The sequence below is a fragment of the Canis lupus genome, chromosome 24, assembly GCF_011100685.1.
Source record: "Canis lupus familiaris isolate Mischka breed German Shepherd chromosome 24, alternate assembly UU_Cfam_GSD_1.0, whole genome shotgun sequence".
Taxonomy (NCBI): domain Eukaryota; kingdom Metazoa; phylum Chordata; class Mammalia; order Carnivora; family Canidae; genus Canis; species Canis lupus.
Window position 1 is genome coordinate 637,114 of NC_049245.1, and position 25,928 is coordinate 663,041.

General features: G+C 47.9%; 1 protein-coding gene and 1 long non-coding RNA gene across 5 annotated transcripts; one reads left to right on the plus strand and one right to left on the minus strand.

Moving 5' to 3' along the window:
• Positions 1–945: 945 nt before the first annotated feature.
• On the minus strand, positions 946–11,028 carry GZF1 (GDNF inducible zinc finger protein 1). Of its 4 annotated transcripts, none has more exons than XM_038571411.1 (6): positions 10,949–11,028; positions 7,451–8,825; positions 6,056–6,150; positions 4,316–4,483; positions 3,606–3,763; positions 946–3,062 (listed from the first exon to the last, which is right to left on the minus strand). In XM_038571411.1, the coding sequence occupies exons 2-6, from the start codon at positions 8,800–8,802 to the stop codon at positions 2,712–2,714; spliced, it is 2,124 nt and encodes a 707-aa protein (XP_038427339.1). In that variant the 5' UTR covers positions 8,803–8,825; positions 10,949–11,028; the 3' UTR covers positions 946–2,711. The 4 variants fall into 4 exon arrangements, with proteins under 4 accessions (XP_038427339.1, XP_038427340.1, XP_038427341.1 ...); XM_038571412.1 differs by lacking the exon at positions 10,949–11,028 and adding an exon at positions 10,476–10,597; XM_038571413.1 differs by lacking the exon at positions 10,949–11,028 and adding an exon at positions 9,432–9,726 and having other exon boundaries at positions 946–3,016.
• Positions 11,029–12,936: 1,908 nt separating this feature from the next.
• On the plus strand, positions 12,937–22,696 carry LOC119877462. The gene is made up of 2 exons (XR_005377440.1): positions 12,937–13,785; positions 22,090–22,696. It is a non-coding gene; the product is annotated as an uncharacterized LOC119877462 (long non-coding RNA).
• Positions 22,697–25,928: the final 3,232 nt, after the last annotated feature.

The window sequence follows — 25,928 nt, forward strand, 5'->3', positions numbered from 1 at the left end:
AAAATTTTAACAGGTCTAGGGTGCCTCGGTGGCTCAGTTGGTTAAGCGTCTGCCTTCAGCTCAGGTCCCAGGATGGAGTCCTGCATTGGGCTCCCTATTCAGCGGGGAGTCTCCCTCTCCCTCTGCTCCTCACCCCATTTGTGTTCTCTTTAAAATCTTAAAAAAAAAAAGAAAAATCAACAGGTTAGAATTACACTCAAATTAGTTGGTTTGGATTATCACCTACAGCAAAACCACATTTCTATTAAAGTCAATTAGTATGATTGTCTTTCCCACCCATAACCACCACCACATGGCTTTCTTTTTCAAATTCTGTACAACAAATTTTGGTAAAACCAAAGGTAGCTGAGTGGAGTTTGTGCCAAGAGCATTTCCCACAAGACATTTGGAAGGCACTAAATCACCCCCTCAGTCGCCTTTCATGATGCTCTGGGAGGAACAGCCCCCACACCCCGGGCACCCTGATCATACTCTGGGATCTGCATACTCAGGGTGGAGAGCCTTGCTTTCTCTCAGCAAGGCTGGACTTGGATTATGAGAAATTGCTACACACCCACAACTCCCTCTGTGCTGGGTCTTCGGGGTTTTTGCATTTCTCTGCTCTCAGGGGTAGCCTCACCTTCCTGGGAGGGACAGAAAAATGGGTCTAGTTGGAGACAGGCCCGTGGAGACTGTCCCATCACACTGAAGAGGCCTCTAGGCGGCCAGCGTGGCACTGAGCCTATGCGGCTTACTACCCCAGCAGGCAGAGGCCCGCGTCCCTCACCAGCAGGCTTTCCCATCTACAGTCAAGATGCAGTCCAAGTAGTTATGTAAACAATCCCAAGGCTATAGATCCTGATTTTAAATTTCACTACCCATGAAACAAAAAATTATACTTGCTCCAATTAAGAATCTTATTTCTACCAAGCCTCAATTCTAACAGAAGAAAACTTTAGACTGGAGAAACTTTTTAGAAAGCAAACATTTATTAACACATTAAATGATTTTTCGTAGAATTTCTAAAGAAACAAATTCAAGACAAATTCTTTGAGTAGGTAACAAAATAATCTATTTAAATTCCTTCTCATTAAGATGACTTTACTCCATGAAACAGTACATCAGCTAGCTGGGCAGGCTCATTCTCTCACGAAGAGTGAAATGGTTGTGTGACAGTTCTGTTGTTCTTCTGTAAACACAACCAGAGTATGCTATCATGGTTGAAAATTCAGTACTGTCATCTTCAAGAGCAAGTGTGAAACATGTCATCAGCACCTAAAACATCTTAGAGTGGCTTTACTATTAATGTAACATGTTACGAGTTAGAAAATAAGTATTGAAGGAAAAGCCTTCCCACATTAGTTTCTGACATAGTGCAGCTGCATCTTCATCCTGGACCTCTGGATAAAGTACGTTCCTCTTAGAAAGTGAATGTCTTTTCACAGCAAGTTTAATAAATTAAAACGTAAGAAAAATAGCAACTAGTGAACAAAAGAATTCTTCACGGTTCTCTCTTTAATGTGTTGAGGGTTACATGTGAGTCAAAGCACTTAGCATGCGGCAACACACCCGAGCCACTGGAAGCAAGAATCAGGCTTAGCAAATACAGCGGAACTACACTGCAAATTCATTTTAAGCAGAATGCCAGCAGGGGCCAGCCACAGGAGCACTGGAGACAGTCAATGGTTCTTCACAATCCGCTCTTAAGGCATCATCAAAGAGGAGTTCCCTTCCGCTTACATGCTCATGTTTCCAAGGAAATAGATATGTGGAAATTACTTGCCCGTTTCAAGCTCCTGATGCGTAGATGAGAAATTCTGGGTTTTTGAAAATCACAAAGTCAGGAAAACCCAGCCAAAAAAGCTAACACTGTGTTCTAAGATTTGTCAGATCACCCCACTGCTACTGGTGAGTAAAAGGACTCCACAGTGTTTTGAGTGTTCAAAACCTCTTGCTTCACTTTTCATATCTCTGCAAAAACTACGACACCATTTGCTGCTAGAATCTTTGGTAGGACAGCTTGTACCTAATCAGACTTTAGGAATGAAACCCAACAGCCACACTTCATTTCAGCAGTGATTCTATGGCCAGCTTCCTAGCTGTGAAGACTAAGCCATTTTCAAGTGTTCGAATCTGTCACTCCTGTTTCAGTGCCTACAGACAGGAGGCGAAGGGGAATAAATGCAACCATCCATTTCTTCAATCCAACTCAAGGTCCCCAGAGCGAATCGGACTTGCTTCAGTTCAAGAGGAAAGAGCTGAAATACATGGTCCCAGTTTTACTTCAGCTTGGCAGAAAAATAGCTTAAAAGTATCAGGGAAATAAACCCACACGGAAGGGTAAGGCAGGCTGTGACCAGGGAGATTGCTAACAGTAACTGGGCCAGGGCTCTGTATTCTACAATTACGTAGTTGCCCAAACTTCATACACGTCAAGACATGCGTTACGGTTTCACATCTGACCTGCACCAGGATTCAGTGAGGTCATGTTAATAACTGCCTTGTTTGTTGATCAAGTGTAGCTGAGATCATGCGGACTGGGATTTTTAAGGGGAAGCTATAAAAACGCTTTGAGAAAGACGTGCAAGTTAGCAGAGATTCAGGAAAATGTGCACAAGGTATTCTTGTCCACTCTGTCCACAGACAGATCTTGGCCCCTGGTGTTAATCCACGTACAGCAATCACCCATGCTGAGATGCAGCGTAGCATCTGCCTGGCAGGTAAGTAAGCGCTCATTCCATGTTGGTCAGCGAGTGAAGCTGTGTGGGCATCGGGTCTGTCTGTGGAGTCAGCTCGCTAAGCTCACTGATGGTAGTGGCCAGCAACGTGTCCTGAGACCCCATGCAACGGTCTGACTTGCAGGCTGTATCTGCAGAATCGTTCTCGTGCACTGTAGGTATGCTGCCTTGGACTGTGCCTAGGTTGTGAAAATGGCCATTTTCTGCAAAAGACAGCAATTTATCCGAAAGTTTGGGTGGCGTATATTCTTCATCCGGCTGCTCAGTCTTGTGCGTGTCATCATTCTTGGGTGAGCCATCTACAATGACAAGGAAAGACTTCCATGGAGTATTCTTATCATGTATCTACGAATCAAACACAAAACATAAGTCACAGCGTATCTCTGAATAAGTACATCTTTTAAAACAATGGTTTCTTTTCAACTTAAATTTAGTTTCTACTGTAGCAAAATACCCTTTCACTAATGGCCAAACCTCTACCACCACTGTCACCATTAAGAAGCACTTATTATAGATTGTGCCTCTAGGACCCAGACGTGGTTCTGTGTTCACACTGTGAGTGTATACCCTTGCATAAAAAACCTGAAAAGGAAAGACCCACTGTCTTCTATAACCACCGTACAGAATGAGAGCCAGCATTTTTTTTTTAATTTTATGTATTTATTCATTAGACACAGAGAGAGGCAGAGACAGAGGCAGAGGGAGAAGCAGGCTCCCTGCAAGGAGCTCAATCCCAGGACCCTGGGATCACGCCCTGCTGAGCCAAAGGCAGACACTCAACCACTGAGCCACCCAGGTGTTCCGATGGCCAGCATTTCTGTCTAGAGTTATGTGTACCTGGGGACCAGCAATTTGTCATTCCAAAGCCACACTACTGCTTCTGCTTACCGAGGTATGCCGCCTGAGAGTGGACTTGTCAGTGAACGTCCGCCCACATGCATTACACATGAATGGCTTCTCCCCCGTGTGGATGCGATGGTGACGCTGGAGAGCATTGAGCTGGGTGAACTGCTTACCACACTGGTCACAGCAATAAGGACGTTCCCCTGAGATGGGAAGAGAAGCAAGCCACTGGGTGATCTTTCCAGCCTACTTTATGGAATTCTGATACCCTGGAATCACGCTGCTGGGAGAGCACTGGGAAGCAGCTGCAGGAAGGCTACACTGGGAACAACTCAAGAGTCGATTGATGGGTACAAATCTATCCCTACAATACCAGGAGGTTATAGCTACACCCAAAAAGGACCAAAGCCAAAAGCTGGTATCACATCTACAAAAATTCACCTGTTTCCCACAGTAATGTAATATAAAATTCCAAGTCCCATAATAAGTGAATTTGCATGTGCGTATATATGTATAGACAGACCATCAGCCCAAATTCCAATCTGAAAATACTGAAATATCCACATATCCACAACCACATGCAAACATTCATACCGTTTCAGTTTCTGAAACCAGAAACTAGAAACTCAGAAATTAAAAAATGTTATTATGACACACGATTCTAAATTCCAAATAATTTTCTAGTAGAACTAAAACTTTTGGGATATTATCCTTGCCACACTGAACTCCCTTCCCTGGCGACATTCCAGCCATACCTGTGTGGACTTTAATATGCTGATAGAGCGAATTCCGCTGGGCAAAAGTCCTGAAACAAACTTCACATTTAAAGGGTTTGGATCCAGTATGGATTCTATTGTGATGTTTTAAATACTCCTTAGAAGCAAAACTCTTGCCACATGTTTCACACATAAAAGGTCTTTCACCTACATGAAACGATGAAACAGAAAGTTAGAAATGACAGAGGCACCGGAACGCTAGAAGAGTAGGCCCATGCCCTAGAGCACATACGAACTCAGAAGTGCTATACTGGGAAGCATGTTACATCTTTTAGTTAAAACTGTCATAAAACATCTATTCATGTAAGATGCCTGCTACTTGCTGAAAGTTCATGAAAAATCCTTGGGAATCCCAACAAGGATCCCACCAGCCTAGAATTAGATTGTTCAGTCAGCCCACATTTTGGAAACGTACTCATTCCAAACAAGAAATTAATCTTACAACTTGTTTGGGGGAATTGTTGAATTTTTCAAAGCAGTACTCCTGCACGTTATCAAGACAAAAGTCCCCCTTGAGAGGAGAGGGAGTTTACAGGGATACGTATGCATGGCTGGTCTGGGACAGCAACTCCAATCAGAATAGGAGAAAAATACTCCCATTTCACATTGTACAGTTTGAGTCTTTTAATCCCACAAATCAGACTTACCTGATTATGAGGTATGCCCCTGACTTTACAAACATCAAAATAAAAATACCAGTTTTAACAGAAACTGAATACATTCATAGTTTCATCAAATGATGGGTTCTCACTTAATGCTTCAGTGTGACCTGATCTTACCTCCACCCCTCATCTTCCATTAGGCACCATTTCTCATTTTAGAGTCTCAGTAAATCCAATCATTAAATGCCTCAGCTCTGCCACACCTGCATTTGAACTTGAGGCTCTTATGGCAGTATTTGAGACATACAAACTTAAAATGCAAGCAAGTAAGGAAGCACTGGGTTACTATGATAACAGCAGCATACAACAGTTAGATTCTGTATCTCATACAACAAGGTTCTGAACCTCAGGATTGCTGTGCTAAATTTGAATAAAGTCAACTTAAATTTTCTCCCTCCCTTAGTACAATTACATCACAAAATTTTGGAAAATAGAAATGAGATAATCCCACGACCTAATACATCATATAGCAATTTATTTTCATCTAGTCTTTTATGTGCAGGTTTCCAATGTAGTTGGGATTAGCTGTATGCTGTAATTGTGCACTTCCCAGGCCACATCCAAGCACAGGTGTTTTTCATAACATTCAGAGTCCTGGGAGTGGCCCCATCGGGATCCGGGAATGGATGGATTTACCAGTTTACTGAACCACTTCCTCTTTGGTTGGACAATCAGGCTGTTTATAATGCTCTGTTATTAGGGAGAGCAAGAAGTAGATGACAGTATATAGCTTCTCCCATATTTTGAACAATTTCTTTAAGACAGATTCCTGGAAATGGAATTTGAAGCTAGTACAGTGGAAACGGTTTCATACCCCTTGATACTTAAGACTCAAGTGCCCAGTCCTAAGGCCCAGTGTGCGGAGGCTACTGCCACAAGCACGCCCCAACAGAGCCATGGGCATATCTGAGTTATTTGGTTTGGCTCACGTAAGAGAAGGAAAAGCTGTATCATGGCCTTAACCTGCACCACTTTGGTAGATGCCAACTTCTAAATTAAATGGCAATTTCTTCTACAGCTAGAAAAACATTCAATCACAACAGCATTGAGTATTTACCTGTGTGACACCTTTTATGATAAATCAGCATGTGGTTCTGAGTGAATCTTGCACCACATTCATCACAGACAAAAGGTTTTTCCCCTGTATGAATTCTGAAAGTACAACATTCAGATGATAACTTAGGATGTATCTCAAAGCTCACTTTGCAATACAATTTCCACTCTAGCCTGCAAAGACGGTTATTCCAAGAGACCGAATGAGGATGGCTGAATTGGACATACACAGGCCCATGACCTCCATCCCCAAAGTCGTTTCCACCGGAGGCCAGTAGGCTCCCTCGCTTCCCCGGCGGGGGGCGCTGCCCGGCCCATGCCCGCAGACACTTGCCTCTGCTCTCTCACTTCACCACTGAATAGTACTGTGCGGGGTTTGCAAAGCTTCCTCATCAGAGTAATCGACCACAGACACCTCAGGACTACGGCTGACAAAGCACCATGTGATCAAAAACGTTACCGTCCATTCCTAAGATGGATGACATGACCAGTCCAGAAAGAACGGCTCTCAAAATGCTGAAGAAAGCTGGTTTCTGAGGAGCGTGCATCAGCATATGAGTTTCACAGCTAGTATGAAGCAGCCATCAACCACGACTCACTGCATACTTCCTACACCAAGGTTTTAAACTGATTGCAGCGTGAAAAGACAGTGAACACTGCGCTGCCACCCCAAAGACGCCCCAGCCTGACAGCAGGTCTACAATACAGTAGGACTGCTTGTCTAGATTTCAGGCACAACCCGTGAGCACCGGAAGGAAAGCTATTTAAAAACTGGTGTACTCTGCCTACAGTTCCAAAGTTATGAACAGAAAACACTGTCCTGATTCTGGAGCTTAGACTAACCAGTGGCACTTTCCAAGCCCTGAGAACAAACACAAGACCAGAGGAGTGTCCTAAAGCCCTAAACGTCCTCTCACTGAGGCTTTTCATGGATGGTGGGACCCAGCTGATCACAGGCCTGAGTTCTAAAAGAAGAGTCAGGAAGAGAGCAATGAAGGTCATTAGCCCAAGTGCCTCTCCAGCCAAAGCACAGCAGGCAACGGAAGCTCCAGAGGCTCCTCTGGGGTAGGAAGAGCCTGGCCCGCTGGAGCCGAGACAAGGCTGGTGGGGCCTGGGTCTCACGTCCAGGCTTCTGTCCTGGCACTGGGCATGGGTAAAGGGGCTGGCTGTCAGCCTGGGGCCTGTAGGAAGGCTGAGGGAAGACACACCTCTACCCAGGAAGAGACCTCACAGACATCCCAAAGCAGTCCTCCAACTTCTAGAGGGCACAGATTAAAGAGTGGAATGTCTGCGGGCTGTACTGGCCCAACCCTGGCATGACCCAGATCCCCGGCATGCCTGGCTCCTGGTGGGCCAAGAGCACCCTGGCAGAGGCTCTGGTGGGCGGCTGCAGCCCTACCTCATGTGGGTCTTCAGCGCTGAGGGCTGCGAGAACTTGGCATCACACTCAGTGCAGCCATAGGGCTTGTGGCCCGTGTGCGTCCGTTCGTGCAGCCGCAGCGCTGTCTTGGAGCTCAGACCCTTGCCACACTGCTGGCACTGGTGCCGCTCGCCGCCGCCCTCGTGCACCTGCACCACGTGTCGCTTCACATCCTTCTTCCTCTTGAACTTCTTGCCACACAGCTCGCATGGGAAGTGGCGCTCGCTGCTGTGCACATGGCGCTGGTGGCTCTTGAGATTGCAGCGGTTGGCGAAGGTCTGGCCGCACGTGTCACAGCGATGGACCACCTCAGTAGCCACCCCGTGGTGGTGCCGGATGTGCTTCAGGAAGCTTTTCTCATACAGAAAGGCCTTTTCACAGATAGTGCACTTGAAGTTGCTCTTCCTCTTCTCACCCTCATCGTCCTCATCATCGTCCTCCTCGTGGCCCGCTGCTGGCAGCACCTGTGCTGCCACAGGCCCTGCGCCACCCTCCTCCCGTTTTGTGATGGGCTCCATCTCTGCTCCCGCGGTGTCGGAGCTGGGGTCCTGGAAGCCACAGTGGTCTCCCGTGTCATCCTCAGCACTTTTCTGCTGCTCCCGGAGCCTTCTTGTGTACTTCTTTTTAGGTATTTCCACAAACACCTTCCTTCCAGCCAGCCGTCCACTGGCCCTCCTGATTTTCGTGTAGGGAGGCTTAACTGCATCTTTTTTCTTCTCTAGTTTCTCCTTGGACTTCCTTGGGGGCGTGTCTGGCAACATGCCATTGTTGATTGTCTCCGCCAAGGGATCTGACTCCCCGAGGCCATTAGGGAGTGGACTGTCCACTGCTGGACTTGCCCCGAGGTCAGGGGCGACAGAGGATTGGGAGCCACTGCTCCCTTCTGCCTCCTGAGATTCCGAGAAGTTCTGCAACTCCAGAAGTACGGACTCCAACATCTGTTTCTTCAATTGAAAACAAGTTTCCGATAAGTCCAGACATTTTAGTTTCTCAGCCATTTCCAGCATTCGCTGCACACGGTCTTCTTCAACCTGTACCTTTGCAGTGTACACAAACTCGAGAAATGAGGCAAAGTCAACAACTTGCACTTCATTTAGGTAGACATTAGTCCTCGAACCATCCACAGTCTTCTCATTAAGGAACATCTCCTTAAAGAACTTGCTGGTGGCTGCCAGCACGGCCTTATGGGCCATGAACTCTTCACGGACGCCCTGGTACTCCACACTGACAGTCACATCACACAGGTGACCAAGAAGGCGTAGTTGGTGCATTTCCTGCAGAAGGTTGAACGGTGAGGATTTGGATTCCAGCAGAACTGCACCACTTTCCATGTTTCTTTTTTCTAAAAATAACTCTAAAAAGCAGAAAAAAGAATTACTTATGCCTGAGCAAACACTGAAGTGAAAGAATTAAAAATTAGGATTATTTCAGTTCTCTAGAGGATGTAAACTGATTAATAATAACCAAAAGCTAGCTTCCCTCACGTAAAGATACAAATCACACCACTTAGCGACCTTCTACAGTGTAGTCCCAATGCCCCTTCATAATATAATATTTGCACACAAAAAAATTACTAAGATTTCTCTCAATGATAAACACAACTGGTCAAAGTTATGCATAATGAAAAATATGACAGCAATAATTTGTTTATCTAGGTCATTTTCTAACTTGCTTATGCACACGTACCTCAAAACCTTAATAGAATTTACAGCAACAATAATATCTAGCTCTTTGGCCAGGAAACCAAATAATTAAAACAAAACATGTGGCTACTACTGAGAACAAACCTGAAAGAATCATGTCTGCCTCTGAAAATAACCAACTAAACAAATAACTACTTTCCCTGAGGAAAATCACATGGAAAAGTAGTCCACAATCCATGGCCATTTCCAGCACCCCTAAACACCTCATAATTTGAGTTACCATCACTCTATGAGAATAGTTTCATGAGCTGTGCTACCTTGAGCAAGTAACTGCATCTCTCTAACCACAGTGTGCTCCTCTGCAGAAGACTGGCGGTCCCAGGAGGCTGCAGGGACTACAACCATGTCAAATAGCCGCACCTGAGGTTTGTAAGCTACTTGCTATTGGCTTCCGTACACCAGGCCTAGGTGTTGTAATCACCATCAACATCCCCACTTTGGGCAGCCCCGGCGGCTCAGCGGTTTGGCGCCTGCCTTTGGCCCAGGGCGTGATCCTGGAGACCGGGGATGGAGTCCCACATGGGGCTCCCTGCATGGAGCCTGCTTCTCCCTCTGCCTGTGTCTCTGCCCCTCTCTCTCTCTCTCTCTCTCTCTGTGCGTGTCTCTCTCACGAATAAATAAATTAAAAATCTTTAAAGAAAAAACATCCCCATTTCATGGAAGAACTAACAAGGTAACAACAGTAAGTGGTTGGGCTGGGACTTGAGCCTGGGCCTGCTCGTCAAGCCCCTCAGCTCAGCAGTGCCAAAGGCAGAGCCGCTTTAACTACATCTTTCCACGGCTCGGGACACTGCAGAGGTCACTCCCCAACCTCAAGGTGTGCTCTCCCTGGCTTCCCTGGCGCCACACAGCACCGTGGGTCACTCCTTCTGCTTTACTGGAGCAGCTCTCCCTCGGCCTCCCTGACTCCTCAGGATGCACCCCGCCTCGCGCTCTAGATCCACCTTCCCCTTCCCAGGACATTTTGGTCCCTAAGTCTCCACGGCCTGTCCTGCTTCCATTCTCCTCCAGCCAGATCCTGGACGTCAGACGCGGCAGGCCCGGGGCAGGGCTCGTCTTCGCCCTCCTGGAAAGCCGGCCTCTCTGCCCTACCCCCTCCTGCGGTCCCACGGGGATGCTGGGGCGGCACCTGCGGCTACGGCGGGCCCTGCGATCACCGGCCGCTCCGGGCGGGAGGGGCTGCCCTCCGAGGGCCCGGCTGTGGCGAGAACGTGCCGGGGGCCCGAGCAACCACCTGAAGGTGAGAACCGAGGAGGGTGGGGGTGGGGGTGGGGGTGGGGGTGGGGAGGGAGGACACCGACCCCAGGCCCGCCTCAGGGGAAGGGCTGCAGGGGCTCCGTCAGCCCGAGGCCCTCACACCACGGCCCCGGCCCGCGGGCAGACGAGCCGACCTGCCGGCGGCCGCAGTCCACACACGGCGGCGGCCTGCGAGCTCCGGCCGGGAGGCGGCGGTCATGGCGACGCCCGTCCTCCGCGGGCCGCCCCCGCCGCGCCGCCTCCAGGGCAGCGCCCTCGGGCCCTCCCTCCGCCGCGGCGGCGCACGCCCCCGCCCCGCCCCGCCCCGCCCCGCCACACGCCCCCCTGCGAGCCGACCCGGCGCCCGCTGGGCCGCAGGCGTCCAGGCTGCCGCGCGGTCCGGCCCGGCTCTCCCGCCCCGGGCCGCCCCCGAGGCCCGACGCTTCGCCGGCGGAGCGCGCGCGGACGGACGGACGGACGGACCGGGAGGCGGAGGCTGGAGCCAAGGGGCCCCGGGGCCCGCGGGCCACGCACTCACCTCCCAGCCGGCGCCGCCGCCGCCGCCGCCGCGCGTCCGCCGGACCAGGCCCCCGGGACCCACGGCCCCGCTGGGCGGGACGCGGCTGGCAGCGCGGGCGCCGCCGATTGGCCGCCGCCGCCCCGCCCCGCCCCCTCGGCCCCGCCCCCTCTGCGCGCGCACGTCCGACTGCGGAGGCCGGTGGGGCCGTCGCCGGGCCCCTCTGACGCGGGGGCAGGAGTCCGCGCCTGCGCACAAGACGACGGCGGCGTCCTCGCGTCGGGTCGTGGCGTCGCGGGGCGGGGCGGAGCCGGCAGCCGCGGCCGTCAGGGGCGCCCGCCACCCCGGGCCGGGGAGCCGGGGAGGAGCGGGCCGGGCCGCCGCGGGCATCCCGCGACTGGAGGGCGGTGGGCCGAGCGCTTAGGCGCGCTCCGGCAGGCGGGGGCGGGGCGGGGCGGGGCGGGCGCTCAGCGCCATCCTTCCCGCGAGGTCCCGCCCGCGAGGTCCCGCCCGCGAGGTCCCGCCCGCGAGGTCCCGCCCGCGAGGTCCCGCCCGCGAGGTCCCGCCCCGCGCCGCGCCCTGAGCGCCGAGACCACGCCCGCCTCGGGGTCCCGGGGCAGTGACGGAGCTTCCCACTTGGGGGAAGGCTTCGTGCTCGGCGGTGGGACCCGTGCTGGGTCTGCGCACCCCCCGCGCCCTCCTTCGGAGTCCCTCTTGGAGAGACTCGCCCTAAATTCAACTTCCAGCTCCCGGTTCCTCCGGCCCTGCCCCCTCCGGGAGCCCCAAGCGGAGCCTCGCGGCGGGTGTCGAGGACGCGGCGCGCGTCTCCTCTTGCTCCTTGCGGACGAGCCAGGCCTGGGTCGGCCCTGGGGCCCGGAAGCTGGAGGCCCGGCCCGAGGGCCCCGGTGCCACCTGCTCGCAGTGTCAGCGGAAGGCGCCCACCCCCGTTTCCTAGGACCCCGACCGTAGCGGCCGGCTCGTTCCGAGTTGCACAGTGGCTCCCGCCACACAGAGGAGAGGGGCGTTTCTGCCCTGGGCAAACCGGGCAGAGACTGGGGCGGCCGTGTGGCCCGGCGCGCCGGGGGAGGAGCCGCGGCGGTCGGCAGCCCCGTCGAGGCCGCTTCCTGGAGGTCCAGCAAGTACCGGCTCGGTTCGGGCACGCGTGTGACACACGGAATCCGAGATTTCTGCTGCCTTCGTCGATGGCCCGTGATGCACATCGCGTTCCGCTTTAAGGCCTCTTCAGTAACCCAGAGGTTTCCTGCCTTTATGGAGGTTTCTGGGTCGGAAGAAGAGTCTGTTTTCAATGTTCTCTCCCCAGCAGGAGCCAGCTTCCCACACAGAAGTACTCAGTATCTGAAGAGTGAACGAGAAGCATCTTTGCTTAGGCACACTCTTTTTTTTTTGCATTTGCATTCCATGATTCCAGAAATTGGTATGAACACAAGGTGATTTGCTTCCTCACTTAAATCTTCAGTGCTTATTGGCCATATGTGCTATTTCCTTTGGAGAAATTTTTATTTATTAGGATCCTCTGGTTTTCTTTTTTTTTTTTTAAGCTATTGGTGTTTGTATTATTGAGTTGTAAGAGTTCTTTCAACCGAAAGTCCCTCATTGGATAATACGATTTGGAGATATTTCTCTCATTCTGTGGGTTGTCCTTTGACTTTCTGGATGACGTCTTTTGAAGCACAAGAGTTTTTAATTTTGATGGACTCCAATCTATTTTTTTCTTTTGTTGCTTTTGGAAACTGTTGCCTAATCCAAGGTCATGATGATTTATACCTGTTTTCTTCTAAAAGTTTTGTAGTTTCAGCTTACGTTTAAGTCTTTGATCCATTTGGAGTTAACTTTTGTATACATATGAGGTAGGGATTCTACTTAATTCTAAATGCGTGTGATTATCCAGTTGTCCCAGTATTTGTTGGAAAGACTGTTCCTTCCCCCATGAAACTGGCCTCCTTGTCAAAAATCCTTTTACTGTAAGTGCCGCCATTTACTTCTCAAAAATCCTTTTACTGTAAGTGCCGCCATTTACTTCTGGACTCTGTTCATTGGATCCATGGGACTGTCCTCAGTACCACACTCTCTCAGTTAGTGTGTATGTTTTCCTTTTTCATAGAGAGGTTTTAAAATTTTGCTGATCTGCCAGTCTTTTCTTTTGGGTCTCTTCTGCTGAATTTAAGCCCAGAAAACACTTCTAAATACAAAGCAGAGGGAATAGGAAGAATGGAGGTGCAGAGATGCTGCCCCGAGCACCTACTGTATCAAGAACAGGCTGCGGGCGTGACTTTGACACTCCTGGCGGCCAAAGAGAAAAAGGCTATAAAGTTTTATCTACCAGGAAGGAGAAAGCAATTTTAGTTTGCTCAGAAGTTTTATATACATGGTGATACATGTCCTAAAGAACATAATTAAGATCAACCGTCCTCCATGTCCTCCATCATCATTTTCACCTTTTCTCTTCTTCAACTTTGGATCAAATGAATTTGCTCCCTCCTCGTCACAGCCAGCAGATTCCCTATGATTGGCTTCCGTCAAAGATCCAGGGTCTGGTGCTGCTCCTGACACCTGTTCAGGGACTCAGGGACATCTGTTTTGTAGTCTCTTGCTCCTGATCAGCTGGTGAGGGGACAACCACCCCCCACACTGGCCGAGGTTTTTGTCTTGTCTGGATTCATGTGTTTTTCTGTAGAAACACAAGATGTAACTGCAGTGGATAAACACTCATCGGCATGAACTGGGCAACTGTAATAAATCAGGTACACTTTGGAATGAGATGTAATGCACAGCTCGCATCCCCTACATGGGGATGAAGACTCGGGAGAAACAGGCCGGTGAAAGCCCGTGAGTTCCAGGTAAAAATAGTACTCCTTAACCATGTGATTTGGGGCAAACAGCTCACCCAGTGTGCTGTCAGGGCACACCTGGACATGTGGTGGCCTTGGGAACATGCCACATCTCTGGTAAAGGCGGCACCTTATTTCACTGTGGTGTGGGACTCACTGAAAGAACATGCTTGAATGGGTTAATGGTGCCAACTTCCTGGTGGCTAGTGTCCAAACATGGCAGTTCCCTGGGGAAAAGCCTAAAACATACAGAGATCAGTAAGAAAGTAGCATGTGCCCTTCACAGATATCCTGGGTGCAGAGCAGTGGATCTGGGATGGGCACAGGGCAGCCTGCTGGAGTGGCTGCACATCTGTCTCTTGACCTGGGTGGTGGTTAAAGGAGGTCTGTTACTAAGCTTAATATGTGTTTTGTGTAGTTTTCAGTATCTGTGTCTTATTTCTCAGTTAAGAGAAAATAAAAGGAAATAAAGAAGACATGCTATTCCTATCTGTCAACAGATAATGTGCTCACTGAGTGTACTGCCCCATTGTTGACTGCAGACATGTGGCTAAATGGCCACTTCTCTGCTTGGTCTTTTGTTTCCCACACTGTAGTTATTAAGTCACTCAAATCACCAACTGGGTCTCTTCAATTACAGTGTAGCCCCACTTTGTTCCTGCAAGTAAAGCAAAGGGAAAGGTATGTGTCACCTTGAATTGCTGCTGATCCTGTCAGGAGCCAAAGACCTTTCCCCCAGTTAGGATTATAGAAAAAAGATTTGAAGAATTCCAGCAATAGAGCCAACTATGTAATAACTTGAAAATCCTCCTGCTACAAACCCTTAGAAATGGTAGCTTAAATGTAGCAACTATCTCTGAATTCATAGCCAAGTTTACAAGAAATTTGGAAAATCTTTGGGGTTCAGAAATAAAGAGGGAGCTGAATAGTAAGCCTGTTGGTGAGTTAGCTGCACTGCCCTTGAAGGGGTTGTGGGTCTGGTCTTGACAGTAGAGATAGGAATCTGGATTTCCACACACATATACATAGTCAAGAATGCAAGGACAGTGAGACCTTGCAGAAAGCTGAGAGTCACAAGGAACCACACCCTCAATGAAACAGTAGTTGAGAAGGGGGGGGAAGAAGAAACCCTGTCAGCACAGAGAATCAAGTAGCTGTTGAGTTTAACCTGAGCTAGGCATGTAAAAAATCTCCCCTAAAGATTCATGACTATGGGCATACCTCCACACACGGAGTTGTGGTTCAGTTTATGCTGTCTTGGAGACCTGGGAACCTGTTAGCTTGGAAATAAATTATCATAAAGCCTGTTCCCTGGCTAGAAACATCCCTGGGGCACCCAAAGAAGCAAATGCCAACCTGCTCTGGAAGGACAGACAAGAGGCCAAACTTCCTGAGCAGTGGAGGCAGCCGTGAAACAGACAGCAGGTCGGACCCATAAGAACTTTAGGAGGACTCACGGATTCTACCGTAAATATATTCACATTATTTAAAGCAAATGGAGGACTTAAATATGTTAGAATAAGATAAAGCGCAAGCAGATATGGAAAAGGACTAAATAAAACTGAGAGTTAAAATATACTCACTGAAATCAAAAGCTGTACTGGGGTAAGCAGTAGGTTTGCACAGCTGAGGAATTACTGGGCTGGAAACAGAACTGAGGCCATTACCAACAATGCAGTGGAGATGCAGGATCAGAGATAAGAAAGAGAAGAGAGAATAATAAACATACTCCTAATAGGACTTGAAAAAGGAATAACAAGACTGAGAGGCAAGATTCAAAGAGAGATTGGCTGATAGTTTTCCCAGAACTAAATAAATTCTCAGGTTTGGGAAGGATAATAAAAATAAATTCACATCTAGTCACAATATAATGAAACTGCAGAATGACAGAACCAAAGAAATCTTAGAATCATCCAGAGGAAAAAAAAAAAAAAAAAATCATCCAGAGATAGACCAGAGAGAACTGAGTAAAATTCTTTAAGAACATCAAAGGAAGCACGTGATCTGCACACAAGCTTTGCACAGAGGGCCTCTGGGTCAAGCAAGGGGGACAGGCACCCATAAACTCAGCAGCAGAAATGCTGAAGAGCAAGTGGCAGCCTTCTTTATAGAATAATAAAGGATGAATTGCACAAAAAAAATTCCCCATCCAAGAATTGGGATTTTTTTTCTTCCCCTCAATTTTTCTAGTCTCTGGTCTTATCCCAGGTGAGTCAGTTTTGTTCTAACTTCACTGGCCTAAGGAAGGCCCTGATCACAGGTAAAGCAGTATTTCTGTGTGTGTCTGTGGGGGTGTTTCTGGGAGAATTTAGCATTTGATTCAGTAGACTGAATAAAGTAGATCCACCCTCACTGATGGGGGCAGCACCATCCAATCCTTTGGGGGCCCAAATGGAAGAAAAAGGCAAAAGGAGGGCCAATTCTCTCTCTTCTTGAGCCAAGATATCCATATTCTCCTGCCCTTGGAGCTCGAAGCTCCTGGTCCTCAGGCCTTCAGACTCCAGCGGGGACACCAGTGGCCTCTAACTTCAGACTGAATGAGTCCCCAGCTCTCTTGCTTCCCACCAGGCAGCCGGTAGGCTGGAGGGCTTCGTGGCCACCTGAGCCACACGCCCCCGAGTCCTGTATCCCCTTTTATTTACTTCAATATATCCAGCTGCTGTTTCTCTGGAGAGCCTGGACTAATACCAGGGCAAGTCCACCATTCCATATCCTCTACTCACCTTGACCTTGAGCCGTTCCCCTTGCTCTTCCCCTCATTGTAACTCTGTCACTTTCTGATCTGATCTAAAATTCCTGGCACTAACATATACTCTCAGGACAGAAAACCTATTAAATCACAGCCTCAATTAATTCTTCTCCAAAGTCTGAAAACTATTTCTTGAAATAGGTGTCAGTTTTCTCATATGAGTCTATTTTACTGCATTCAAATTTAGTTACTTGAGAGAGATTTCCTTTTTAATGAATCTACACTACAATGTAAAAATTCTGATAGTTTTTATTTAAATTGGATTTTATATTTTTATGTATTGTATATTTTCATCTTCAAATGAATGTCTGGTGCAAGTTCAACTTCTTATAAAGAAAGACAACATTAAATAATGATTCATTCACTTGCTACTGTAATGTTCAAAACGAAAGAGTCCAGCCCACAGGTTCTAAAATCAAATTATAAATCTTAGCTCTCTGGTGATTAAGAAGCTGTTTCTATCTGCCATTTAATGCCTTACCTCTTTTGCTGGTTCTTCATTAAGCAATTCCAGCAGTAAGTCAAAGTGATTAGTTTAAACCCTGGGCAGCCCCAGGGGGGGCTCAGCGGTTTAGCACCACCTTCAGCCCAGGGCCTGATCCTGGAGACCTGGGATCAAGTCCCATGTCAGGCTCCCTGCATGGAGCCTGCTTCTCTCTCTCTCTCTCTCTCTCTCTCTCTCTCTCTCTGTCTCTCATGAATAAATAAGTAAAATCTTAAAAAAAAAAAAAGTTTAAACCCTGACAAAACCAAAACCTCCCATACCTTAATAAGAACACAGTCTCTCTTTTCTCTCTCTCTCTCTCTCTCTCTCTCATCCTCTCCCTCCCTCCACCTCTCTCTTTCCCTCTCTCTCCCTCTCCCCCTCTTTCTCCCCTACTCTCCTTCCCTCTCTCTCCCTCCCTTCTTCCCTCCCTCCCTCCCTCCCTCCCCTCTTCCTTTCTCCCTCCCTCCCTCTCTCTCCCTCTCTCCCCTCCCCTTCTTTCCCTCCCTCCTTTCCTCCCTCCCTTTCTCTGTCTCCCTTCCTCCTTCTCTCCATCCCTCTCCCTGTCTCTCCCTCTTCTCCTTCCCTCCTCCGCCCCACACACACATCCATGTTTCCGGAGCTTCTCCTCGTGTAGGCTCCAGTGTGCCTGGTACACTGCACTTTGTGACTGACAGGACAAGACACTTATCCTGACACTTTGTCAGAGGGCACTCCGAGGGCCGCTGCTCTTCTAGCATGGGGGGGAGGGGGGCTCAATCATTCGGGACTGCTCATAGTTCTCCAGGCCCTGGGTCTGACAAGAGTGCAGCCTTGATGACGCGGACCTCCCCTAGAAGGCCTGGCAGCTCCCTGTCTCTCTGTAGCAGCCCCCACCTGCTCCACTCCCTTCCATCTGTCCATAGGGCGTTTCTAGTTTCCAGACTCCTGCTACTGTGCCCTTTGCAACCGGGAATTCTAGTTGCCACAGGCTGACAAAGCTCTGTGCACACCTGTGCCTGTACAGTTTTTTCTTGGTGGGAGACATCTACTTTCCCATCCCTGGCCCCCAGACCTTGAAGCCCCACCACTCACAAAGCTGGTGCTCTGTGATGTACCTTCAAGCCTTCCATTTACTCTCATTTCTTCACAAATACACAACAGACCCTGGCATTCAGGTCTCAGCTACGTCTTTCAATGCAATTTTTCTGGTTCAGTTTGCATACTGTAAACAAATTCCAGAAATGAAGCAACTTCTTGCATGCAAATGTCATCTAAAGCAATCTGTCTCCGGGCATGCATGTGGCTTAGTCAGTTAAACATCTGACTTCAGCTCAGGTCATGATCCCAGGGTCCTGGGGTAGAGCCTCGGGTCACATCCATCACATGGGGCTCCCCACTCAGCCCGGAGTCTGCTTGTCCCTCTGCCCCTCCCCCTCGCTGTGCTTTCTCACATATGTTCTCTCTCTCTCAAATAACTAAAATCTTTTTTAAAAAATAAAGCAATATCTCTTAATGTCTCATTTCTGAGAGTCCTTGAGCAGCTGCTTGAAAGAGCTAAAACACTTTGTGGACCAGAAAGGCCTCCAGGGTTCCCAGGTGACCAGGGTGCAGCATCACAGCCCACGATCCCACAATCCCACGATAGGCCCAGCCTTTAGGGGCGTGCAGGACACTCGGGGATCCATTCAGCAGCTTTACACCTCATAAGCTGCTGCCGCTTCTCCATTTGGTCAGAGACCGAAGAAAAAGGAGTAACCCGAACCAGAGCAATTGAATATAATTTTAATGACCATCATTTAACCTCTTTGTTCAGGGGTAGAATTATGGCATGAAAAGGACTCACCCTTGTGAAAGCAGTGTGACATGGTGGAAGGGCGCATGGGATCAGTAAGCCAGGAAGTTGTGTGGCCTTGGATGATGGCCTGGCTTGCCTAGGCTCCTCCTCGACACAGGACAGATTCTCTTGGGCCCTCCCCAAGACACCTGCACACACTTGCTCTCTTTGGGTGTGGACAGGGCTCAGCGACCCCAGGGAGGTGGGTTAGCACTATGCACAGTCAATGCCCAACAGCAACAGAGCAATTCCACCAAATGTCCCTGTCCTACTTTCTAGATCTTTCTAGTCTCTGATATCTTTGTTCCAGCTGCAAAAAAAAAAAAAAAAAGGCTGAACTCTGATCATTTTAGAACAGCTCTGCCCTCCTCCCATTCTTGTTGGCTCCTCATCCCTCCACCTGCAGCCCTGGTGTTCACCCTGAACTGGATCTCACAGTTGCTCCCCTTCCTCAGCAGGGTTTCCTGATGCCCCTCAGTTCCCACAGGATGAGGTTTATCTCTAGGAATTCATCTAAGGATTTGGGCCTTTCTGCAATCCACCACTACTCCTGCTCCTCCCCCAACCCAGGACTATCCCTTCCTCCTGCAAACATAGGCCCCCTCCCTGCAACCTCCTCCAAACTGGTCCCATTTCTCAGGTTAATAATAATGAAAATAAGAACAAAATGTATTTCATACTTAAAGTGGGTGAGCCACCATGCCAAGCACATTGCTGGCATTACTCAGTTCTTCTCACAAAATTATAAAGAGGTAGTATTTTTACCCTTTTTACAAATGAAGAAACTGAGGCACAGAGAGGGTAAGGATTTGAAGGGCCAGAGCCACGATTTGAAACTCCAGAGTGCAAGCTCTGCCCAAACCATAAGGCCTCCCAGCTCAGGTAAAACTACAAAGGAAACTGGAGAAAGTGTGATCAAATAACATCTGAAATAGTGCCATGTCTTCAGTTTGCATGAATCCAAAAATAAAGTGTGGTTCCAGAAATCCAGCCTTTCTCTGCCTGGCTGCATTACCACCATCTCTCACTTCTACACTTCTGGGCACCAAGGCCAGGGTTCCAGTCTGGCAGTGGCTGCACAGTCCCCTAGCACAGGCCATTTGCACATCCTGGCCTGACCTTCCCTCTTCCCCCACTTAGTTCCCACATATCCCTTCAGCCTCCATTCAGTTGTCTCCTCCCCAGGAAAGCCAACCCCAGTGCCCTGACCATGACAGAGCCCCATTCCATAAGCTCACAGTTCCAGGTACCACTGAGTAGTTACACAAATGACAAGTGTGATGTTATACTTATTTCGTGATTATTGGATTACAATCTTTCTCCCCTGACTAGGCTGTGGAGTTTGTGAGCACAGAATGGTGACTTCCTAGCAGCTAGCTCTGCATCCTGGCACTTAAGTCCTTGCTAAATGAATGAATGAGTGAGTGAATAAATCAAGGCACGGCCACTCATTTGTCTCTTGCACAGGGTCCCCCAGGCTGCCGGACTGCCAGTTGTCTCTGGTGTCATCAGTTCCCTGGAAATTTCACAGCAGGTGCCACGCCGCTTCCCAGGCTTTCCTATCCTCTGCAGCCTCCTCATTCTTTTGCTGACAGGTGGTCAGTCTGATTGACAGACTTGACTTTCAGTGCTGTAGTGGACGTGGTGATGTGGGATATGGGCATTGTCATATGCCCTAAAGAAACCAAATTAGAGACTACTACAACATTTCAGGCCACTATTTCCTGCTTCTCTTAGCTGAATTCAATTCAGATGCACTGAACAAGAAGAAACACCTATCACGGAGCTTCATTTCATTTCCCTAATGCCAGAGAAATGCATTAAATGCACCTATTCTATGAGAGGCTTTTGAGGTTCTCTGGAGCGCCAGTGGCAGAAGGGGTTGTCTTGGCCTTCCCTGAGGAGTACTCCATATAGTAGCAGTGCTCCTGTCACTTTGAATTCAGGTTATGATAACAGATCACAGTTTCTAGGATTCTAAACCAGCTGCTATCTGCAAAATGCTAAGTGGCAGCCGCATACTGTGTCTGTCATGAGCACTTCTCCAAATTTATGCACCACCCTGTCAGGATCTAATTGAAAGCTATGGATCTCCTTTCCGGAAAAAAGAAAAAGGCAACCATACACACATATGTAATTCTGCACACAGCTTCAAAGTCTTCACAGGCCTCCAGAGGCCCAGCTGCTAAAGGAAAAGGAGGACCAGAGCCTCCAGCTATCTCATCTTTCTGTAGATATTAATTTGTGAGTTATTTTTTAAGCATTTAAACGTTAAGAAAATTCTATGCCTAGGCCACAATTCGCTCCTCCGTAAAGTTAACCTCCGCTCACTTCCAAATGTCCTTCCATCCTCCTGTCACACCAGACCTCATCTCCGCTAGACTCTGGGGTGGGGACAACTGACATATTCTCTCAGAACACGCTAGTTGGTGGCAAAGCTTAGCCGACAGAGGGACACAGTGTCTACTCAAGGATCCGTAAAGAGCTCTAAGATGTAGTTTGTTGAAAGTTTTTGGTTTGGGCAGCCCCGGTGGCGCAGTGGTTTAGCACCGCCTACAGCCTGGGGTGTGATCCTGGAGATCTGGGGATCGAGTCCCATGTCAGGTTCCCTGCATGGAGCCTGCTTCTCCCTCTGCCTGTGTCCCAGCCATTCTCTCTCTCTCTCTCTCAATAAATAAATAAATAAATAAATAAATAAATAAATAAATAAATAAATAAATAAATAAATTCTAAAAAAAAGTTTTTGGTTTGATGCCCTTGATGGCTTTGACTGGAATTGGAGCTGCAGAGGGTTGGTTTCAACTGGCCTAAGCTCATCTCACACAGGCTCAGGAGACTTCCTGTGCTCACCAAGAATGGCAAGGTGTTGGCACAAAGTCCCAATTTTGCCAGCAATAGCTGCATGACTTCCAACTCACTACAGGCATCACGAAAAACTGGTGACAGATGCTCTGTCTAAACACTAAAAGTGAAGGAGCTGGAAAAAAATCATTTGCCTTTTAAAAAGTGTTTTTAAATTACAGGCACTGCTCCATAAAGATCTTTGTAAATCATTTTTACAATGCTTTTAGACTAAATCTTTCTTCTTTACAGTGAGGAGATATATATAAATTTCATCAGTTGAACCATGTGTGTACTTTGGGGCATTAAGTACATTCACAGTATTCTACAGCCATCACCGCCATCCATCTCCAGAACTTTCTCAGCATTCCAAACTGAAACTCTGTACCCATTAACACTAACTCCCCTTTCCACCTCCCCCAGGCATGAGCAACCACCATCTACTTCCTGTCTCTATGAATTTGACTGCTTCAGGGACGTCATCTAAATGGAAGTATCCTAACTGTGCCTTTGGGGTCTGGTTATTTTGCTTTGCACAAGTTCATCCATGTCATAACATGTGTCAAAATTTCATTATCTTTTAAGTGTGAATAATATTCCATTGTATGTATATGCCATATCTTGTTTATCCATTGATAAATTGTTGATAGATACTTGGGTTGTTCCCATCTTTTTGCTATTGTGAATAATGTTGCTATAAATATTGATATACAGGAGTCCCTGTTTTTAATTCTTTCAGTTATATATTTAAAAGCAGTATCACTGGATCATATGATAATTCTATGTTTTTAATTTCTCTATGTCCTCACCAACAGACTGAAGCATCTTTAAGCAAAGGATTTTTACACATACATAATCTTTACAGCATGATATCCTCAATAGTTTTATCCAAACTCTCAATAGTTTAAAAAAATAGCTCTCAGTGTTCAGGATCTGAGCCCAAATAAAACATCTCCAAGAAAAGTTTATCTGATAATTCATGATGGAAGACGGAAAACATACTAATAAATGGCACTTTATTTTGAAAAGAGTTCAGTTTCCATTAAGAGTTAAAAATGCAGGGATGCCTGGGTGGCTCAGTGGTTGAGAGTCGGCCTTTGGCTCAGGGCATGATCCTGGAGTCCCAGGATCAAGTCCCACATGGGGCTTCCTGCATGGAGCCTGCTTTTTCCCTCTGCCTATGTCTCTGCCTCTCTCTGTGTCTCTCATGAATAAATAAATAAGATTTTAAAAAAGAGTTAAAAATGCATATATCCTGTCATCATGAGCATCACATTCAGATAAATTTAATCTGGCTGGAATTGGCCAGATTAATTGCAAAATTAATCAACTTTGCAGGGCACCTGGGCGGCTCAGTCAGTCACGCATCTGCCTTTGACTCAGGTAATGATCCCAGGGTCTTGGGACTGAGCCCCATATCGGGCTCCCTGCTCAGTGGGGAGTCTCTTTCTCCCTCTCCCTCTGCCTCTCTCCCTGCTGGTGCTCTTTTTCTCTTGTGACAAATAAATAAAAATCAATCAATCAACTGCTTCAACATGGAATGTCAAAATAGGTAATACACCACTTTTTACAGAAGAATGTCAAATAAAACCTTGTTACATTACTGCAATCTTACTTTATTACTATCAATAATCCTATGTAAGCATTTAAAATAGTACATGAAGTATTTATTTATTTTTTTTAATTTTTATTTATTTATGATAGTCACACACAGAGAGAGAGAGAGGCAGAGACACAGGCAGAGGGAGAAGCAGGCTCCATGCACTGGGAGCCCGACGTGGGATTCGATCCCGGGTCTCCAGGATCGCGCCCTGGGCCAAAGGCAGGCGCCAAACCACTGCGCCACCCAGGGATCCCCAACATGAAGTATTTAGAATGTGTTAAAAGTCTAAGTAGACATAAAAACAACGTATGTGGACAAGAGCAGCTAGGATTCTGTGTTCCGCCCAAGTTAGTTAGCATTCACTGCCTGGAAGACTTCTTCAGTTGGATGTCATAACAGCTTTAGTGCTTGACCAAATGAAGGACCCAGATATGATTATCAAAACTTTTATATTCAATTTCCTTTAGAAATGCTACACAATCAGGTTCAAAGGTGGAAATTATGTCAAGCTTTTTAAAAGAACTTTTGGAAATCAATAAGGAAAAAAAACCACCACCAATAGAGAATTAGCAAAGAACACAAATAGATAATACACACATAGGAATACAAATAGAGATTTCACTGACAAATGGGATACTATAAAAACAATGATAGGGCAGCCCCCGTGGCTCAGCGGTTTGGCTCCTGCCTTTGGCCCGGGGCGTGATCCTGGGGTTCCGGGATGGAGTCCCACGTCGTCGGGCTCCCTGCACGGAGCCTGCTTCTCCCTCTGCCTGTGTCTCTGCCTCTCTCTGTCTCTCTCTCTGATGAATAAATAAATAAAATCTTTAAAAAAATTATAAACCAATGCCTAGATAAAGTAACCCAAAATTAAACATACCATTTGATGCAGCACGGGTATGAATGGAAGTGCAATCTCGAGTCATTTAGGGAAAAAAAAAAAATGTATCTATGTACTATCTATGTACTATCTATCTGTCATCTATCTATCTATCTGTATATCCAAACTGTCTGTACCCTTAACCATCCTGAAGAACTAAAAGGAGTGAATAATCTTCACAGAAGGGCATTCACTGGAATGCACTTATAGTACTAAAAATTTAGAAACAACCTATCACGCATAAGGAGAGGACTGAATAATTTACAATGTATCTCTGCACTGGTTTATTATGCAGTCCTTAAATTAACGTTTAAAATTATTTAATGGAGCTAAAAGATGGAGTGGTAATCATTTCACAATGTATACATTTATCAAATCACGTTGTACACTGTAAATTGAATTTTGTTAATTATACTTAAACCTGGAAAAGGTGTAATGGCTTGGAGAAATGCTCCCTATATCATAATGAGAAAATATTACACTATTCTCATAAGAAATAATCTAATTTAAAACAATCTATAGAGCTAGACTGGAGGAGACTGGGCCTACTGTGCACTGCACGCCCCGGAGGCACCGCCCTGCCTGTCCCTGTGCAGGCTGCAGCAGCCGGTCTCGGACGCGCCGGGGGCCGCGGGGCGGGGCGGGGCGGGGCGGGGCGGGGCGGGGCGCCTGTCACGTGGCCGCGCAGGCCTCCAGAGAGTCCAGGGAGGTCGCGGGATCGGGGCCTGGCGCCCTCCGTGGGACCCGAGAAGTTGGGCTCCGGCGCGGGCGCCCTGGGCTCGGGGGCTGCTGCGGCCCGGCCCGGCCCCCGGGGTGCAGCGGGGTGGGGCGACCGTGCGGCCTGCATCCCGGCGGCGTAGGGCTCCCGGGGCGGTCACCTTCCAGGTCACAGGAAGCGGCCTTCCACAGCCTGGGGGGCAGTCCGTCTGAGTGTTAGCACCCGCCTTAAATTGGGGCAGATGATTAGAACTTTAAGGTATTTCTTACAATTAACATTGGTGATTTTTAACTGTGTGATTTTTGTGAGGCCCAACATGTACCAGTAAACGTCTAGCTGGAGACCATCGCTCCAGGTCAGGCTCGGGCTGGCTATTCTGGGGGGGAAGGGAACCACCCCACCCACCCCAGCCTGGTGCTGCTTGCCTGCCGCTTGAATGCCTTGCACACCCGCCTGCGGAAGCACTCCTAAGGAGATGTTAACTGAAAAAGCAAGACAGGCACACTATGAAAAACATAGAGAACATACAACAGCAAATGCCTTGTTCCCACATTAAAACCCTAGACTCAAACCCCTAAGGACAGCCATCCTTACGTTTTTGCCAATCCTTCCAGAAAGCCCCTGCACACAGAGAAGCCTGTATGAAATATTATTTTTTTAACACGATCGATTTTCTCATCTGTAAAATGAGGCTGGAAATAGTGCAAAACACCTCGAATAGTTTTTGTGATGTTGATTGTACTGCCTGTGATAACTACTGGCAATATTCTACAAAGGTGTTAAACTTTCCTGACTACCCTGAGTCTCCCAAGATGTCATGTTATTCATACCATGTACAGGTCTGCCTCTTGTTTTCAAGGCTGCACAACAATCCATTCTGTGGGAATATTATAATTTGCTCAGTCTCTTAGTGGTGGACATTTGAGATGCTTTCACTACGATCACAAAGACTGCTATGATGAATTATCTTGTAAGAAGATGTGGTGTATGTATCTGGCCAGTTGCATCTGCAAAATACTCATACAGTTGACCCTTGAACAGCACAGGGGTTAGGGGCACTG